At 53.3% G+C, this 19,289-nt stretch overlaps 1 protein-coding gene across 2 annotated transcripts; it reads left to right on the top strand.

The window, feature by feature from the left end:
• Window positions 1–9,849: 9,849 nt before the first annotated feature.
• Window positions 9,850–18,196, top strand: UBE2Q1 (ubiquitin conjugating enzyme E2 Q1). Of its 2 annotated transcripts, none has more exons than XM_058660352.1 (13): window positions 9,850–10,262; window positions 12,281–12,385; window positions 12,719–12,823; window positions 13,416–13,466; window positions 15,386–15,526; window positions 15,736–15,820; window positions 15,976–16,036; window positions 16,206–16,296; window positions 16,410–16,468; window positions 16,565–16,613; window positions 16,866–16,961; window positions 17,253–17,319; window positions 17,776–18,196. In XM_058660352.1, exons 1-13 carry the CDS (start codon window positions 9,927–9,929, stop codon window positions 17,985–17,987), a joined length of 1,458 nt encoding a protein of 485 aa, XP_058516335.1. In that variant the 5' UTR covers window positions 9,850–9,926; the 3' UTR covers window positions 17,988–18,196. The 2 variants fall into 2 exon arrangements, with proteins under 2 accessions (XP_058516335.1, XP_004589029.2); XM_004588972.3 differs by having other exon boundaries at window positions 9,856–10,262; window positions 17,714–18,196.
• The last annotated feature ends 1,093 nt before the right edge of the window (window positions 18,197–19,289 follow it).

The following is a 19,289-nucleotide window of genomic DNA, read 5'->3' as shown; positions in this document are numbered from 1 at the left end:
TAATAATAAATAAATAAATCTTTTAAAAATATTTCATATTTTTAAATTGGAAAGTGGGATGTACAGAAGAGGACAAACAGGAAGATCTTCTGTCTGCTGATTCACTCAATTGGCCGCAATGGCCGGGACTGAGCAGATCTGAAGCCAGGAGCCAGGAACCAGGAGCCTCTTCTGTATCTCCCATGCAGGTGCGGGATCCCAAGGCATTGGGTCGTCCTCAACTGCTTTCCCAGGCCAAAAGTAGGAAGCTGGATGTGAAGCAGGGCTGCTGCGACACAAACCATTTAGAATCCTGGGGCATGCAAGGCAAGGACTTTAGCTGCTAGGCTACAGTGTTAGGCCCAACAAAATGTTTCTTCATATTTCTATGACTTTCTGAAGGCTCTCTCTCTCTTTTTTAAGATTTATTTATTTTTACTGCAAAATCAGATATATGTAAATAGGAGCAGAGAGAAAGAGAAGAAGATCTTCCGTCCAATGATTCACTCCCCAAGTGACTGCAACAGCTGGTGCTGCGCCAATCCAAAACCAGCAGCCAGGAGCTCTTCCGGGTCTCCCATGCAGGTGCAGGGTCCCAAAGCTTTGGGTTTTCCTCAATGGCTTTCCCAGGCCACAAGCAGGGAACTGGATGGGAAGTGGGGCTGCCGGAATTAGAACCGGCGCCCATATGGGATCCTGGTGCATTCAAAGCAAGGACTTTAGTCACTAGGCTACCGTGCTGGGCCTTGAAAGCTCTCTTTCTTTTTTATTTTTATTTTTTTAAGATTTATTTTTTTAAGATTTATTTTGATTGGAAAAGCAGATTTACAAAGAGGAGAGATAAAGATCTTCCATCTGCTGGTTCACTCCCTGAGGGGCCACAATGGCCAGAGCTAAGCCAATATGAAGCCAGGAGCCAGGAACTTCTTTCAGGTCTCTGGTATGGGTTCAGACTTACAAGGCTTTGGGCAATTCTCTGTTGCTTTCCCGGGCCACAAACAGAAAGCTGGATGGGAAGTGGAACAGCAGGACACGAACCGGCACCCATATGGGATCCCAGTGTTTTTAAGATGAGCATTTAGGCATTAAGCTATCGCGCCATGCCCCTAGAAGTTTGCTCACACAGAAGCCTCCCTAATACCCTCCAAAATCATTACTCCTGTCTTTAGGACCCCCATGGGGTCAGGAGGAATGAGGACTGCACCACTTAATCTTCTGGAATGAATTGCACAACATTGTGAATGCACAGAATGCCACTGAATTATATGCCCCACTTTGGTTTTGCAATTGAGTATGAAATAACACAAGAAAACTATGTTTACTGCTTAAATGTAAGGTCAGGTAGCTGGTGCCACAGGGTTGGACCACTGGCTTCCCTCTTGCCTGTGTCCTAAGGCGCCACTTGGTCTAGTCCTTATCACAACTCCTTTTCTAGAGAAAGGTGACCTGGTCAGGTTGGATCTAAAGCCACCACCTGTGGACCTCCAGGACCACCATGACAAAACAGACAAGGAATGAACTGTCACTGATTTAGTGACAAGCCTTGGCACCTGACACCAGACATGTGCAGCTCTGTTGGGAGTTTTGCATGCCAGCACCCCCTTTCTGGTAGTACCTTTAGCATTCACCAAGTATCTTCATCCAGCATAGCTTCAGATTCAGAAGTTGGTCACCCTCTCCATTTGGCACCAGGGACAAGGACTACACTTCCCATAACATTTAAGATGGTAGATTTTTATGTGATGTGTTCTTCTATACAATTTGTTTAATGATAAAAAATTTAAAGAGTAAGCACCATTCTGACTTTTAGAACCACATGCCAACTTTGCCTATGGAACTTCATATAAACGAAGTCAGAATATTTTGTGTCTGTGCTTTTATTTATTTACTATGCTTATTTTAAAGAAAGAGCACTTTCATCCACTTGTTTATCCCCTCCTTCCCCCACATGTGTAAAATAACCAGAGCAGGACTGGGGCCAGACCCAGATCTAGACCTGGGAACCCAATCCAGAGGGCCCATCGAGCTGGCAGGTACACAGTTCCTTGAATCAACACTGCTGCCTCTCAGGGTCTGTACTGGCAGGGAGCTATAGCCAGGACCCAGGGCTAGGAAGGAAACCCAGGCACCCTGATATGGGAAGTGGGTGACTTAGATGGTTAAATGCCTGCTACGTGTGTCTGCTTTTATTTATTTATTTTGACAATATGTTAACGAGACTCCCAGACACTTCAAATTGAAAACCAGAGAGACATAGAGGTAGAGAATCTTCCATCTCCTGAGCGCTCCCCAAACACTCACCCCAGCCAAGACTTGGCCAGGCTGAAGCCAGGAGCTCCAAATTTAATCCAGATCTCCCACCTGGGTGGTAGGGACCCAATTACTTGAGCCAGTTACTTTCTGTGTCCCTGATTGCACATTAGCAGGAAGCTAAAATCAGAGCAGAGCCAGAACTCCCACCCAGACTCCATGATGTAGGATGGGGGTGTCCTGACCAGTATCTTCACTATTGGCCCAAACACCCATTGCTTAGACAATACAATACAGTTGCAATTCTTTTATCTTTATTCCTATATGCTACTGTTTGACTATAGTATCATGCATCCTTTCCACTACTGATGGACGTTTGGGTTGTTGCCTATTTCTGGATTATTAAAATAATACTGCTTAGAAAATTCTTGTTCTTGTTTTTAGTAGACAATGCATGCATTTCTGTTGCATTCATAACTAAATCATGTACATTTTAACTTCTGGTTGTTGTTTGAAAGGTAGAGAAACTCATAGCTTCTAACCACTGATTTACTTATTAAAACTTATTTGTTTATCTTGGAAAAACAGATCACATTTAGGGAGAGGAAAGATGGAGAGAAAGATCCTCCATTTGCTGGTTCACTCCTGAAATGGCCATAAGGCTGGAGCTGAGCTGATCTGAAACCAGGAACCAGAGCTTCTTCCGGGGCTCCCATGCACGTGTAGGGTCCCAAGGCCATCCTCTACTGCTTTTCCAGGCCACAAACAGGAGCTGGATAGAAGGTGGAGCAGCCGAGACATGAATCAGCCCCCCATGGGATCTTGACGCTTGCAAGGTGAGGATTTAGCTACTGAGACATTGTGTTGTGATTTACCTCTGAAATGCCGCCAACAGCTTGGCTGGTACACACTGAGGTAGGGAGCTGGGACCTCAGTCTGGGTCTCACATAAAAGTGGCAGAGATTCAAGTACTTGAACAATGACTTACAGCCTCCCAAACTGTGTGTCAACAGGAAGCTGGAATCAGAAATGGAATCAGGGGCTGGTGCCATGGTGTAGCATGCTAAGCCTTTGCCTGTGGCACCAGCATCCCATATGTGCATCAGCTTATGTCCCAGCTTCTCTACTTATGATCCAACTCCCTGCTTGTGGCCTGGGAAAAGCAGCAGAGGATAGCTCAAAGTCTTGGACCGCTGCACTCATGTCAGACCCAGAAGTAGCTCCTGGCTCCGGATTGGCTTACCTATGGCTCTTGCTGTCATTTGGGTAATGAATCAGCACATGGAAGACCTCTCTGTGTGTCTCCTTTTTAACTCTGCCTTTCAAATAAAAATAAGTGTTTACTTATTTTTTTTTTTAATAAAGAAGTACAACCAGGACTCAAACCCAGAAACTCTCACATGGGGTATAGGCACTCCAAGAAGCACTGCAAGGGATATACCAACTGCCCATACCTTCGTTGTTGTTGTTTTAAGGAGCATATGGTGACACAGTTTTGTAACCTTTGCTTTCCATTCACTACTCTCCAACAGCTTTCCATACCAGTAAGCATCCCATGATAACCCCTTTTGACAGTTACACAGTAGCTAGTAGGGGATCGGCACAGCTGGAATCCTGTGAGGGAGAGAGAAGTGGAGGGGAGGAAGTCAGGGAAGGAGACAGGGCTGGGTTATGGAGACCACAGGAGGCTGTTTCCCATTGCACTTTATTCCAAGTGCAATGGGAAATTGGAAACCACGGGGCGGATTTTCAGCAGGGAGGGGCATGGTATAATTTGAAATTTTCAAAGATCATTCTGCCTATTCTGTGGAAATGAGTTTCAGGGATTTTTCTCTCTCAGGAAGGCCACGTGTTATCAGAATGACAGCTACAGAGGAAGATCAGTGAAAGCAAAAAAAAAAAAAATTAAGATTTATTTACTTCCATTGGAAAGGTAGATTCAGAGAGGAGATGTAGAGAGAAAGATTTTCAATTCACTGATTCATTCCCCAAGTAGCTGCAACAGCCCGAGCTGAGCCAATCCAGAGCCAGGAGCCACAAGCTTCTTCTGAGTCTCCCACACGGGTGCAGGATCCCAAGGCTTCAGGACATCCTCCACTGCTTCCCCAGGCCACAGGCAGGGAGTTGGATGGAAAGTGGAGCAGCTGGGACAAGAACTAGCACTCATATGGGATCCCAGGCCTTGGAGGTGGAAGTTTAGATAGCATGTCGGGCTTGGTGTTAGTAAATTTTTGCATGAAACTTTCATGATCTCCAAGTGAAATGACTGAGTCCAAGTCTGAAAGGGTTTGGATGATTCAGTTAATTCCCAGAAGGATTGTCACTACCAGGGTGACCCAGGGGCTAACATTCCACCATTCAGCCTACACCAACCCCTTCTTGCCCCTTTCCCATTTGCTTCTCTGTCTTGGGCCTTTCTTCCCAGCCTCCTCCTACTTCCATTTCCACCCAAGGAATTTATATTCTCATGTTCTCTGATGGTGGTTAGTCCTCCCTCTACCTCCTCCAGCCCTGTTCTGGTCTCCCATGCCTTGCCAGGTGAAGTGCTGGGCGTGTCTTCTCTCCCAGGTAATGCTCACAGACCCCTTAGCATCCTAACACATTCTCATAGTACAGCTGACGGGGTACCTGGTTCATGGTCAGTCATAACCACGTGTCCCTGAGGCCAGCAACAAGAAATACAGTTCCCACGTCGCTCCCTCCCTCCATGCACTGCGCTTACCAACTCTTACTTTCTCCCCAAAACTCAGCTCTCCTTTGCTAAGTCATTCTCTTTTTTGAGTGTTAACACAGACTAGGACCAAAGTTTGCAGTCCTGCTCAAAACTCCTAGCAATTAAAATATTTGGCCATTTTGAACAGACACATGGAAACTGTTCACTGTGTGGTGCTTTACTGCGCACAGACATCATGCAGTGGCCAAATCGGGGTGACCATCTCTCAAGCATCAAACGTTTATCCTTTCTTCATGGCAAAAATGTTCAAAAATCCCTTCTCCTAGGTTTTTTTTTTTTTTTTTTTACAATTTATGCATTTTTTTAAAATTCAGATTTACAGAGAGAAGAAGAGAAAGAAAGATCTTCCATCTGCTGGTTCACTCCCCAAGTGGCTGCGACAACCAGAGCTGAGTCAATCTGAAGCCAAGAGCCAAGTGCTTCTCCCACGTGGGTGCAGGGTCCCAAGGCTTTGGGCCATCCTCAACTGCTTTCCCAGGTCACAAGCAGGATGGATGGGAGTGGAGCAGCCAGGACACAAACCATATGAGATCCTGGCACATGCAAAGGCAAGGACTTCCAGGCTACCACACCGGGTCCAGTTTTCTTTCCTTTCCATTTTTTTAAATATTTATTTATTTTTATTGGAAATGAAGATCAGATTTACAGAGAGAAAAAGATCCTCCACCTACTGGTTCACTCCCCAAATGGCTACAACGGTTAGAGCTGAGTTGATCTAAAGCCAGGAGCCAGGAGCTTCTTCTCAGGTTGTATCCAACCCAAGCGTCTCCCCAAGAAGTGCAGCCCAGACAACTCTGCTAAACAGCAAGATATATTGAGGAGGCAGATAAGCAGACCAACCGGCTGAGGTCAGCTCTCCTTTCCTTCAGAGAGTGATCCCAAGATGAGAGTTAGATGGATTTTTATACGAAAAGTGAGTTCTACAGCCATGGGAACCAGATGAGTTGAGCAGCCACAGGAGGCTGCCATGGGAATAGGGGTGGACAATGGGTGGGCTGTAGTAACCGCAGGAGGCTGCCATGGGGACAATAGGTGGGCTCAAGCAGCCAAAGGACGCCGTCATAGGAACAATGAGTGAATAAATCATACAGTATTGATTCTTAGAACCGTGGGTTGCTGACAGGGCATGTTACCCCTTGTGATCTGGTCCCCAAAGCAAGAAACTGGCAAAGAATTTTTTTAAAGATTTATTTATTTTTATTGGAAAGTCAGCTATACAGAGAGGAGGAGAGACAGAGAAGATCTTTTCTACACAGATTCACTCCCCAAGTGAGCACAACGGCTGGTGCTGTGCCGATCTGGAGCCAGGAGCCAGGAACTTCCTCCAGGTCTCCCACATGGGTGTAGGGTCCCAAGGCTTTGGGCCATCCTCGACTGCTTTCTCAGGCCACAAGCAGGGAGCTGGATGGGAAGTGGAGCTGCCGGGATTAGAACTGGCGCCCATATGGGATCCTGGCATGTTCAAGGTGAGGATTTTAGCTGTTGTGCCGGATTTTGAAATCCCCAGATAATCATCAAGTCTGAAGTCTGAGCTAAGGCATAAAGGTGGTTTATTCAGGTTAACTAAGGTCTCCCAGCCACCTCCCCCAGCCCAGCATGGCTGGGCGGGGGAGGGGCAGCCGCTGCAGGATCCGCAGGGAAGGCAAAAAAGCTAGCGCGAGAGCCAGAGAGAGAGAGACCAAGCCCCCTAGTTCTTTTTTTTTTTTTTTTAAAGATTTTATTATTATTGGAAAGTCAGATATACAGAGAGGAGGAGAGACAGAGAGGAAGATCTTCCATCCGATGTTCCACTCCCCAAGTGAGCCGCAACGGGCCAGTAAGTGCCAATCCGAAACCGGGACCAGGAACCTCTTCCGGGTCTCCCACGCGGGTGCAGGGTCCCAAAGCTTTGGGCCGTCCTCTCCTGCTTTCCCAGGCCACAGGCAGGGAGCTGGATGGGAAGTGGAGCTACCTAGATTAGTGCTGGTGCCCATATGGGACCCCGGGGCCCCCAAGGTGAGGACTTTAGCCGCCAGGCCACGCCGCTGGACCCTAAGCCCCCTAGTTCTTACACATTTCAGGCTATTAATTATACAGTCATGATTTAGCAGGCTTCTACTGGTGGGTCTGAAACAAGCTACTTTCAAAAAGTACAAATCAATGAGCTATAGGGCAGTGGATCTTAGATCTAACACCAGGTACCTCCTTCCTGAGGAGTGGTCTGCCTACATGATCTGCCAGGTGTCCTGCCGGGTGTCACGGAGACTATCAGGCCTGGAGTTCACATAGCCCCCCAGCCAAGCCATTGAGGTAGAATCACAAAAGGCAGAAAACATCCAGGTTCTTCATAGCCACTAGGCCATGCCGCCAGGCCCTGGCGAAGAATTTTGTACAGAAGCATAAAGAGCAGGTTAGCAAACTTATGCAGGCCTGAACCAAAGTGACTCCATTTTGTGACTGGATTTTACACCACTTGAGTGCAGGGTCCCAAGGCTTTGGGCCATTCTCCACTGCTTTCCCAGGCCACAAGCAGGGAGCTGGATGGGAAGTGGAGCAGCAAGGACATGAACCGGTGCCCATATGAGATCCTGGTGCTTGCAGGCAGATCAGTCAGTTAAGTGATTGTGCCAGTCACTCTCCTATTTTAGAAGAGTATACATTATTGTTACTGACAGTGACGTCTCTATACAACAGAACCTCAGAGCTTCATTCTCTTGTTGCTTAGTACCCAGAAACCAACCTTTCTCCAGCACTTGCTCCCCACCACCCACCCTCCCCAGTCTCTGGTAACCACCAAGTGGCCTCTACGAGACCCACATACTTAGATTCTGCACAGCATGACATCACACGGCACTTGTCTGTTTCCTGTGCCTTGCTTCTTTGGAGTGACTTTTTGGTGTTACTTGTTCTTAACCTAAAGCCCACATTCCTAACCGTGGCTTTACATCTGTCATGGATGGCTGCCTCTCTGGTCTCCTTTACACAGAGGACCCGGCAGGTTCCTCCAGGTCTCCTGAAGCCCCTGCCCCCTGCCGTCCCTGCAGCACATCTGGGGACTGTCTCCTCAATGTTGTGTGCTAATTAAATCCTTCGTAAACTGTACAAATGGTGTGTTTGTGGGCATCCTGACTGACCTGTGAAAACCTCTTGGGAAAGCACAGAGGGAAAGCAGGGTGGGAGGGCACACATTTCTGGCCACACCCAGGAGCTCTGGCTCTCCCTGGGACAGCCACTCCTTTCCCCACCTGTAAATCAGGGATAAATAAAGCTGCTGACTTTGCAATGGTGTTGGGAGTTTAGAAAGTTGCAACATATCTTGGCTCAGGAAGTGCTCAGTAAATGGGAATTCTTATCAGTATTTTTAAAAAAATTTTAAAGTTTTTATTTGAAAGGCAGAGTTAGAGAGAGGAGTGACAGAGACAGATCTTTCACCTGCTGGCTCACTCTCCACGTGGCCCCAACAGCCTGAGCTGAGCCGATCTGAGGCCAGGAGTCAGGAGACCCCTCTGGATATCCCATGTGGGTACAGGGTCCCAAGCACTTAAACCTTTGTTGCTTTCCCAGGTCACAAGCAGGGAGTTGGATGAGAAGTGTAGCAGCCTGGACACAAACCGGTACCCATATGGGATGCTGGTGTCCCAGGTAGAGGCTTCACTCACTATGCCACAGCACCACACTCTCCCCACAGCCCAATACCAGCTGCCTTTTTTTTTTTTTAACCTACGGCTTGCACACAAAGGTGACATGTGGCTAAACGTGCAGGCTACCCAAACAAGGCAAACCACCCCCGAGGTGGCCAGGAACATGACCCAAGGCCCAACCTGGCCACATATAACTCTTCTGCAGACTGCCTGAGTGGCCCGGTCAGCTTCCAACAAAGGGTAACGCATGTTGGCTCAGGGAGAAGAGGCCAGGGACGAACCCAGCAGCACCCAGCACAGGTCAGCACCCGGGCCCGGGCAGAACACCGGCTCTGGGTCCCTGGACCCTTTGGCCTTTGTGATAGCGCCACCTAGCAAGTGCTTCGTGGGCACTCCCGCCTCCTCCCCGCAGCTGCCAGGCCCGCTGGCTGACTGGCCGGCTGCAAGGCGGTTAGCCACCTAGGACTGCGACTTGGGACGCGGGGCCGCCCGAGCCTGCACCTCTGTCTAACCGCTATGTCAACGTTTAGACTGGCGCTGCATTCCTTCCATAAGCCTGGGACCTCCGCAAGCTCGCCCAGACCCGAGATTAGCTGCTGAGTACAACCCTTCCCCGCACTTCCCCAGATACTTTGTGGTCCCCTAGTAGCCGATCAGTGAGTGGGCACCACAGGCGTTGGACGAGAGTGAGCAAGAAAGGGGCTGACCCAACGCCCCACGCCCCAGGCTGTGCTGGAATCCCAGCCCCTGGCATCTCAGTGCCATACACCTTCTCCCCACCACACGACCCTCAGGGTGGAGAGAGCGCACGCCATGGGGCCGTGGCGGGGTGATCACAGCAAGATGCACCAACCCCGACCGCACACCAAGCGCCTGGCCAGAGCCGCAAAGAGGGGCCCGTGTGGGGAGCGCTGGGGAGCACGCGGCTCCGGGCCACGTGACGGAGGAGCGCCTGAGAAAGGGTGCGCGCAGGCACGCACGACGCACGTCAGCACGCACGGCGACGCTGGCAGCCGCGTGCCCGGAGATCGCGTCACCCGTGCCGGGTGGCTGACGAGACTGAGGGGGCGGGAAAAGTCGGGGCGATCACGTGGCGGAGGCCGGAGCGGGGAGGTCACGTGAAGGGGGCACAGAGGCGGGGCCGCTAGCCGAGGAGGAGGGGCGCGCGGCTTCCGGCGGCCGGGGGGGGGGGGGCCTGTCCCGGAGGTGGCGGCGGCGCCATCTTGGCGAAGGGGGGATCAGGAAGTGCGGACCGCGGCGGCGGCGGCGGCGGCGGCGGCGGAGCCCGGAGCGGAGGCCGGAGGCTCCCGGCCCGCCGGCCCCGGAGCGGAGCGGAGCGGAGGATGCAGCAGCCGCAGCCGCAGGGGCAGCAGCAGCAGCCGGGGCCGGGGCAGCAGCTGGGGGGCCAGGGGGCGGCGCCGGGGGCCGGGGGCGGCCCGGGAGGGGGCCCGGGGCCGGGGCCCTGCCTGAGGCGGGAGCTGAAGCTGCTCGAATCCATCTTTCACCGCGGCCACGAGCGCTTCCGCATTGCCAGCGCCTGCCTGGACGAGCTGAGCTGCGAGTTCCTGCTGGCCGGGGCCGGTGGGGCCGGTGGAGGGGCCGGGGCCGCGCCCGGCCCGCACCTCCCCTCACGGGGGTCGGTGCCCGGGGAGCCCGTCCGCATCCACTGCAACATCACGGTGAGGACCCCGTCGCGTGCGCCTCGGGGAAGCGGGGCTGGTCAGGCACTCGGGATCCCCTCAGTCGGCGTCCCCTCCGAGGGCTGTGGAGGCCAAAGCCCCCTTGATGTGTGTGGGGGAGGGCTCGGCGCGTCGTGTCTCGGGGTCGCTGTGGGTTTTGTCGCTTCAGGGTCCGCTGTGCACTTTGGCGTCTCTTCCATTGACCCCTGACGGCCGGGGCCGCCCCGACATATGGCCCCCTGACTGCCCACCCGGACCCCAGGCTTTTCCTGACTGGCGCTCCTTTGGGCCACTTGGACCCACAACTTTAGCTTGGCCCCCTCGAGGAGTGTCCCTTTCTGTCCCTGCCCCTTCTCCCTTTGCATCAGGCTTCCAGGCCTGTGCCCTGACCCCAGCCGGAGGGACCTGGCATGGAACTCGGTACTTCTCAGGGGTGCCCCTTGACGCGGGTTCCCTTGCCTCAGGCTGGTGCCACCTGTGGGATCCCTGCCCAGGCGTTACTCCTGCCACCCCTCTGCCTCCTTTCACCAACTGAGTGTGCCCCGCGCGGGCTCCTGTCCCCCCTGTGCAGTCCCTCTACTAGTGGTGTCACCTCTAACTCTCCTCTTGTTGCCACTCCTCCCCCCACTCTCCCCGGTTGTTCCCTTCCCTGGCACGGATGTGAGGCCACGGGTCAGGTGGCCCCCATCTCCTGAGCAGTGACAAGTTCCCTTTCTCCTTGGCAACCATCATTCCATGTTAGGCCTCCACACCTCCTGCCTCTGTGCACCCCAGCGCTCCTGGGGGAGGGTTGGCCTTGGACGCACTGTGGGTGTGGCGCCCCCTGCTCTGATGATCCCCTCCAAGCTAGGAGCTGGAGGATGGTCCCCCACGCAGGTCAACTGAGTGGACAGTCATGCTTGAGCCTAATGAGGCACAGGGGGACCCATGTACAGTTGAAATGGTGCCGTGCCCACTGACTGACCAGGTCAAGATTTAGTGAGCTGAGACACCTCACCAGGCTAAAGTTGCCTGCTGCCCACCCCCCAAAATTCAGTGCGACTTAATGTCTGTGTCCTCCCTCCATCACTCTCCTCCCTCATGTCTTGCACCAAAAAGTTACATTGAAAGGCTAAGGTTGGCCTCTTTGATTATGGCTTTGCTTCCAGCTTGAAGGATTGGCATGTGTGGGAAGCTCAAATTTTAACTTTGTACCCAAATGAAACTTCTAATTTTTCAAGATTCTGCCCTCTCCTCCCTTCCCAGACCCGCTGCCCTTTCAGTTGCCAGAGGGTGTCTCCTCCTCGCCTGACAGGAAGTTAGTTTAAGGGGTTCATCAGCGGGACTGTCTGTGGTTCCCAGAAAGGAGCTACCCCCTCAGTTCGGGGAGTCGGGTCCAGCCCTATTTGGCACAGTGACTCAGGAATGCTGGGAATGTCAGCAGCGTGGGCCTTTTCCTTGCGGCCCGCCATGTGCAGCTTCATGGTCCATGCCTGGACTGAGAAGGTGGCAGACCCCTAGGGGAGGGGAGGATTGACCTCAGAGGGCCTCTGTTGGGAGTGGGTTGCGGAGATGGCTCCTGGCATCTTCTGACCCCTGGCTTCTGCAGATGTGACCCTGTGTGCGGCCCTCCTTCCTTGGTCACCTGTGGTCCTGGCTTTGTCCATGTCAGTGTGGCTGTGACACCAGGAGCCCGCCCTCCAACTGTTGTGGAGTTGGAGGAGCGAACAGGCTGGTAGCCTCGGCCGTGGAGCCAGTGCGGAGCTGGTGCAGGCCTCGCTCACTGCCAGCCGAGTTTGGCTGTGCTGCCCTGCCTGCTTTTGGCTTCAGGTGGCTTCATGAAATGGGTCCTGCTAGGGACTGTTTGTCCCCAGTCTTGAGTTTGTTGGGAAGCTGCTTGGTTAGACACAGACCTGCCACACTGAGCTTGTATTGAACGTGGAGGTGAGGAAACAATGGGACTCTGGTGCTGGGGGACAGAGGGCAGGCAGATGACAGAGCTGCCTGTGTTGACCGCTCTCCTGCTCTTTTCCCTTCAGGAGTCCTACCCTGCCGTGCCCCCTATCTGGTCGGTGGAGTCTGATGACCCCAACTTGGCTGCTGTCTTGGAGAGGCTGGTGGACATAAAGAAAGGGAATACTCTGGTGAGGGGGCCTTGGGATGGGGGCGCGTTTGTTCCTATGAGGCCCATGGCACAAAGGCATCCTGTTAAAGGGAGCTGTGGCTATAAAGTGGGTGGTGTACCACCCTGAACCTTAGGGGGCAGACTTCTAAGGGGAGTTGCTTATGGAAGCCCAAGGAAGACACCTGCTCCAGCCCCAAGATGGACCCACCAGTGGTCTCATTCCCACTGCCATCAGGCCCGTAAGGCTCAGGGAAGCAGGTTACCCTCGGGAGTCTGAGCTGAGAGGTCATCTTGTGCCTGCCGAGAGGGAAGTCCTGCAGGAGCGCTTCATAATCCTGGCCCTTACCCCCAGCTATTGCAACATCTGAAGAGGATCATCTCCGACCTGTGTAAACTCTATAACCTGCCTCAGCATCCGGATGTGGAGATGCTGGATCAGCCCTTGCCGGCAGAGCAGGTGAGCAGCAGGAGGGGCTGTGGGTCCCATTGTGCAGAACAGTTCCCACCAAGAGCACTCACCTCGGCAGGAGTTTCTGTTCACCCTATGCCCTTTGCAGCTGCGAGTCTAGCCAACTGAGACTGCAGCAGCTTCATCCGACTTTCCCAGCACAACTCACTCTGCCAGGCAGTATCCTCGTGTCAGGAGAAGGGAAATCCTTACCATGATCTGAGCAGGAGCTGTTACTGGCCATGGAGTGGGGCCCAAACCCTGTTTAGATCTAAGAATGCAGTTACTGGTCTAGAGATGGCCAGGCAAGGGAGGGGTGCTGAGGAGTGCTAGAATGGAGACAGGACAGGGGTGAGAGACCACCGTTCGGCTTGCTTTCATTTCTTTGGCATCTAGTAGGAGGAGAACGCTGGGCTGGTAGTAAAGTCTTTCCCTGGGCACTTACATCCACTCAGATCTGGCTGCTGGAGAGTACATAAAGTCATGGATGGGTGCATGGCCTCCATCCTGGGGACTCAACAGAGTAGCCAGAGGCTGGGACCCCCCGCTCCCCGCACAATCCACCAGGGCTCAAGTCTCCATCCTCCCCTCCCCTCTACAGTGCACCCAGGAAGATGTGTCTTCAGAGGATGAAGATGAGGAGATGCCTGAGGTAGGCGCACTGCCCCAGTGGCATTGGGAAGCACTGGTCCGCCACTGTGTACAGAGCTGCACCATGGAACTGGGGGGAGAAAAATGTCAAAGGCATGGAGACAAGATCTGCTGAGGTGATAGCAGTGTGGGAGCTGGAGGAGTGGGGCACCCATGTCCAACCATTACGAGTCAGGTGGAGATGGCTTTGGAATCCCATAAACCTGGTCTGAGCGCATCTCACCAAGCCACAGGTGTATCTGTAAAGTGGGATGATAACAGTTACCAAGGGTGCTTGTCTGGAAGATGCAGTGATGCACTGCGCATGGCCTGCTTCATGTACTGCTCAGTGAAGACAAAGTAAGCTGATAAATTCTCTGCACAATAGGACGTCATGATTAAGAACTAGAAGTTGACAGCAGGCAGAAACTGATTGAGATCTCAGCTCTACTCAGTGTTCTGTGGCTTGGGGCATAATTAACCTTCCCAGGTCTCCACTTACTGTCAGCTGGGGATCGTGATGGCGTAAGGGTACAAGGATATGGTGGTTGTAAGAATGAAGTTAACAAGGGTGTGCAGCACGTAGTACCGAAGCTGACATGTTCGCTACTGCTGTGGTGGATGGCTTAGCATGTTCACCAGAGGGAAGATCGCCCTGGTTTCTTTGTCCCTCAGTATGGGATCAATGTCCCAGGTCCTATAACCTTGTGAGGGGCCTGTGACTAACAGGGCTGGTGATGCTGCCACCTCGCAGACAACAGACAGCAACCGCCATGCCTAGGAGCAAACCCTGCTCTGCCAGAGCGGGGAAATAGGAGTGGATCCTTTTCTACCGTGGGCCCTGCACTGTAGGGCGGGGAGATGAAAGATTTGGGAGAAATTCTTTAGACTTGGAGCCTTGTGGATTCTTTATTATTGTTATTATTACTTATTGTTCATTTATGTGAAAGAAAGAGTTTCCGTCCTTTAGTTTACTCCCCAGGTGACTGTATCAGCCGGGCCTGAGTCGGGCCGAAACCAGGAAGCCAGAACTCTGTCCAGGTCTCCCACATGGGTGGAAGGGGCCCACACACTTGGACCATCTGCTGTCTAAGTGCATTAGCAGGAAGCTGGATGAGAAGTAGAGCAACTGGGACCTCATATGGCATTCTCATATGGGACGCCTACTAGGTCTTAAGATGCTGGTACCGGGCCCGGCGGCGTGGTCTAGCGGCTAAAGTCCTCGCCTTGAAAGCCCCGGGATCCCATATGGGCGCCGGTTCTAATCCCGGCAGCTCCACTTCCCATCCAGCTCCCTGCTTGTGGCCTGGGAAAGCAGTCGAGGACGGCCCAATGCATTGGGACCCTGCACCCACGTGGGAGACCCGGAAGAGGTTCCAGGTTCCCGGCTTCGGACTGGCGCGCATCGGCCCGTTGCGGCTCACTTGGGGAGTGAATCATCGGATGGAAGATCTTCCTCTCTGTCTCTCCTCCTCTGTGTATATCTGGCTGTAATAAAATGAATAAATCTTTAAAAAAAAAATATTTAAAAAAAAAAAAAAGATGCTGGTACCCGAGAACTCTTGGATACAATAGTCACCTAGTGAAATGAGCTTTGAGTCAGTTTCAGGACAAAGTCATTCTGTTGGCACTTGGGGGTATTTCTCCTGTCAAGGGACAGCTGTAAGGAGAGCTGGAGCAGGCCAGTCTGGAGAACAAGAGGCCTGAGTTACAGCCTCAGCCGTAATCCCAGCTTCCCAGCTGTCTGGGTCCTTACTATAGTTCTACTCTAGCTTAACTCAGCAGGAAAAGGTATTGGCTTTATGCTTTGATCAGGGTGCACACGGGACTGGGAACTGTGCCTGAAATGGGAAGGGTGTTGCATTCATCAGACTTAGGTGGCCCTGGAAAATAATGGTCCTTACCCACAAGCCACGTGGATTTCTCTGTTCTCACATCTAGGACACAGAAGACCTAGATCACTATGAAATGAAAGAGGAAGAGCCTGCCGAGGGCAAGAAATCAGAAGATGATGGCATTGGAAAAGAAAACCTAGCCATCCTAGAGAAAATTAAAAAGAACCAGAGGCAAGATTACTTAAATGTACGTGCCTTGTAGGGTGAGGTTGGGTGAAGGGCCAGGTGGGTCACAGCTGGAAAGTAGCCATCACGTCTCAGTCTGAGGGGCACTCCTTTGTGAGTGTGCCTAACCCTGCCCTACTTTGTGGGCAGGCTGCCTGACTGCCCCTAAGACATAGCAGGTATATTTCCCAAGCACATGACCAAGCAAGGTCTGTCCTGCCACCTTTGCAGGGTGCAGTGTCTGGCTCGGTGCAGGCCACTGACCGGCTGATGAAGGAGCTCAGGGATATATACCGATCACAGAGTTTCAAAGGCGGTGAGTGCACCTGAGAGAGCGCCACCCGGCAGCACGTGATGGGGGAGAGCCCTCTGGCCTGAACCTGGAGCCTCTCGTGTCTCAGTGTGGGGCAGAAACTTCAGGGCCCATTGACTAACGTGGTTCATCTTCTAACACCTGCCGTCTTCTTCCAGGAAACTATGCAGTCGAACTTGTGAATGACAGTCTTTATGATTGGAATGTCAAACTCCTCAAGTGAGTGGGGACTTGGGATTGCAAGGGATGCTGAGGGAAGAGCACTGCCATTTAGCATGTCGCTTTCAGGGGGTCTGGAGAGGGCATAGGCCGTGGTCTGGGAAGGGAGGGTGTTTCTGGAGCCCCTGAGTAGGGCTCAGGATCTGAGACCTGGCTCATTGCTTTATAGAGTAGACCAGGACAGCGCTTTGCACAATGACCTCCAGATACTCAAAGAGAAAGAAGGAGCCGACTTCATCCTCCTCAACTTTTCCTTCAAAGTAATTCTTCAAGCCTTCGCAGTCCCCTCCCCGGCCGGTCTCCCCGTCTGTTATGTCATGGAGGCCGCTTGCCTGGGCCCTGATTGCTGTCTCTCTCTACCTCTCTCTCTTAGGATAACTTTCCCTTTGATCCACCGTTTGTCAGGGTTGTGTCTCCAGTCCTCTCCGGAGGGTGAGTGGTGGCTGGGTGAGGGGCAGAAGGTGGTTCCTGCGGCCGAGAGGGCCTTGGAGCTTGCTCTCAGCACAGCCGACCCCCTTTCTTCTGCAGGTATGTTCTGGGTGGAGGTGCCATCTGCATGGAACTTCTCACCAAACAGGTAGGCCTTTCTCCTGAGCCAGGCCAGGCCAAACTGTACCACACATTCCCCGAAAGATTGGGCAAGAGGCATAATGTGACTCTTTGATTGCACCAGGCTGGGCTGCCCCCACTGACCTAGGCTGACAGCTGGTGACTCTACTGGGAAGGAAGCACCAAGGCCAGGCCTGCCTTGGAAGGTGGCTGTGTGCCTGGAGAGCAGGTGCCTGTCAGGCAGCTCTGTCCTGACGTGCGCTGTCCTCCCCCCGCCCAGGGCTGGAGCAGTGCCTACTCCATAGAGTCGGTGATCATGCAGATCAGTGCTACGCTGGTGAAGGGGAAGGCACGAGTGCAGTTTGGAGCCAACAAAGTAAGGAGCCCCGACCCAGGCACAGGGAGGGCGGGCTGCCAGCAAGCTGGGGCTGCTGTATGGGAGGTCCTGAGAAGATAAGGCCCGTGGGCTAATGCTGGCACTTGCAGTGGGACTAGGAGAGGGAAGAGTGTAGGGCCATGCCCTGCCACGGGGAGGGAACCTAGTGCATGTGTCACCAGAGCAGTGCTGGGAGCCGGGACCCCTGGGTCTTTGGGTAATGGCCTGGGAGGTGTGCAGCAGCAAGGCCCTGGCCAGCCATGGCCTGATCTGGTGGCTTCTTCTCCCCAGTCTCAGTACAGTCTGACAAGAGCACAGCAGTCCTACAAGTCCTTGGTGCAGATCCACGAAAAAAACGGTGAGGCTGGAGCCAGCACTCTGGAGGCCCCGGGTGCTTCCTCGCAGCCAGACGGCAAGGGGCCCTGTGAAGCGTTCCCAGCCATGGATGTGGCACCTGCTCTCGTTTTCTGTCCAACTGATCCTCTCAGAAAAGCATCCCTGGGGTTGGATCATGGAGAGACCTGGTGCTGCCCCTCTAACGACCACTCTATGAGAGCTGCCCTGACACCCTCCCCCCTCGCAGCACATGTTGGGCTCACCCATCCGATGCAGGCAGCTCCTCCACTTCCGTACACTTGCCCACCCCCTTTTCGGGAGCTGTGTCTCCGGTGCTGGGAGTGTCCTGGGCAATTGGGACAGGGAGGCCCGGCGTCAGCCTCGTCCTCACTGTGTGTAGTTCTCTTTCTTTGCAGGCTGGTACACACCCCCAAAAGAAGATGGCTAACCCTGGAGTGTCACCCTCCTCCCTCCCCAGGCACCACTGGACCAATTACCTATGAATGCTGTATTTGGATCTCACGCTGCCTCTGTGGCTCCCCTCTCCTTTTTCCTGGACGTGATAGCTCTGCCTATTGTAGGACAGTGATGGCTATTCTAAACGCTAAGGAAAAACACACACCGAACTGTCTCAAGTACTCAAGACTGACTTACCAGACCAACCAGCCTCCTCGCTGGAACCCTTGCTAGCAGGCATTCTTCTCAAAGAAACTCTCGAGCCGCCGCCTCTCGCCGGAAACTCCGCTGCGCTCCAGGCTAGAGCCTCCTTACCTATGCTATGGATTTTTAATTTATTTTCTCTTATTTCATGTACACTGCTTTTTTTGGTTACAGTGTATGATGGATGTGTATGGAAAAAATGTATCTTTGGGAAAACAATTACAGTTTGTTAATTTGAAGATGCTGGTCTTGACTCATCTTTATTTTTATCCTCACATCCCACCCCACCCCCATCCCCGAACTACTTGGGAGGTGGGGGGAGGGGCCAGGTCCACTGCTGCTCTGGGAGAGGCCACACGTTGCTGCTGAAGCTGGAAGAGCAAGGAGCGGAGGCATGCACCCGGGCCACCCCTGGAATTCTCTGGAAGGCCTCAGAAGCACTGGCGCCCTGCTGAGCCACAGCACAGGAGGCAGAAACAGTCACCTTCCTTCTCAACCTACTCTTCCAGGCCTAGATGTGGAAATGGAAATGAGGCTCAAGGGCCTGCTGCACAGAACAGCTCTTAAGTGAACCGTGCAGGGCTGGGGGTGCAGCCGCCCAGGGGTGCACACTGACCTGCGTCTCAGCAGCCGGCCTCTACAGAGCCTTGACACCAGTGCTTGTCTGTCTCGCCGCCTCCTGGTTGTGGTCACTGGTAAGCGCTGCCCACTTTCCTCCTGCTCTGCTGGGTTCTGTGAAAACATCACCGTGGCTGTGCACCAAGCAGCTTGAGTTCTGAGATGCGTGCCTCAAGCCTCTGATCCGTGGATCCTACTGGAAAAAACTAGCTTGAAGGGTGGTGGTTCTGTGCAGCTGTGTCACGCCAGGCCTGGAAAGGCTGGCCAGGAACCCACACTGAACACCGGCAGCGCTGTGACAAGGTGCATGCTGTCGCAACAGGCTGGGCAGGACTTGGGCTGTGGCCAGCATGCCCCACTTTTCTTGGGCAGTGAGTTCACTCTGGGGCCGAGGCCGCCTTTTATTACCCAGAATACTGTAAGACATTGGACAAAGCCCAAAGGGACGGAGACCACAGGCGGCCAAGGGAAGACAGAGAAGCCGGATCCGGGGACAGCTGCCTGCGGTCAGGCCGGACAGCAGAGGAGTGGTACGTGGCCTTGAGACGCAGCGGTTCTGACAGCACCCCGGCATGGTGCTGCTCTGACTCCACCCATCCCTGCCTGCCCAAGGGTGCTAACACCTGCTGAGGGGACGCGGGAAAAGCCATCCCGTGGCCCTCTGTGGTGCCTCCTGATCCCAGCATGCGCTGGGGGCTGTCCTCTGTACAATGG

Source organism: Ochotona princeps, chromosome 2 (assembly GCF_030435755.1).
Source record: "Ochotona princeps isolate mOchPri1 chromosome 2, mOchPri1.hap1, whole genome shotgun sequence".
Lineage (NCBI taxonomy): Eukaryota > Metazoa > Chordata > Mammalia > Lagomorpha > Ochotonidae > Ochotona > Ochotona princeps.
Note: the sequence above shows the minus strand (reverse complement) of the source record. Positions and strands in the feature narration are given on the sequence as shown.

Coding starts and splice junctions, on each gene's coding strand:
- UBE2Q1 (XM_058660352.1), top strand. CDS start 9,927: ATGCAGCAGCCGCAGCCGCAGGGGCAGCAGCAGCAGCCGGGGCCGGGG. Junction 15,527..15,735: donor AGAGGCAAGATTACTTAAAT/GTACGTGCCTTG, acceptor CCACCTTTGCAG/GGTGCAGTGTCTGGCTCGGT. Junction 16,962..17,252: donor TGCAGTTTGGAGCCAACAAA/GTAAGGAGCCCC, acceptor TCTTCTCCCCAG/TCTCAGTACAGTCTGACAAG.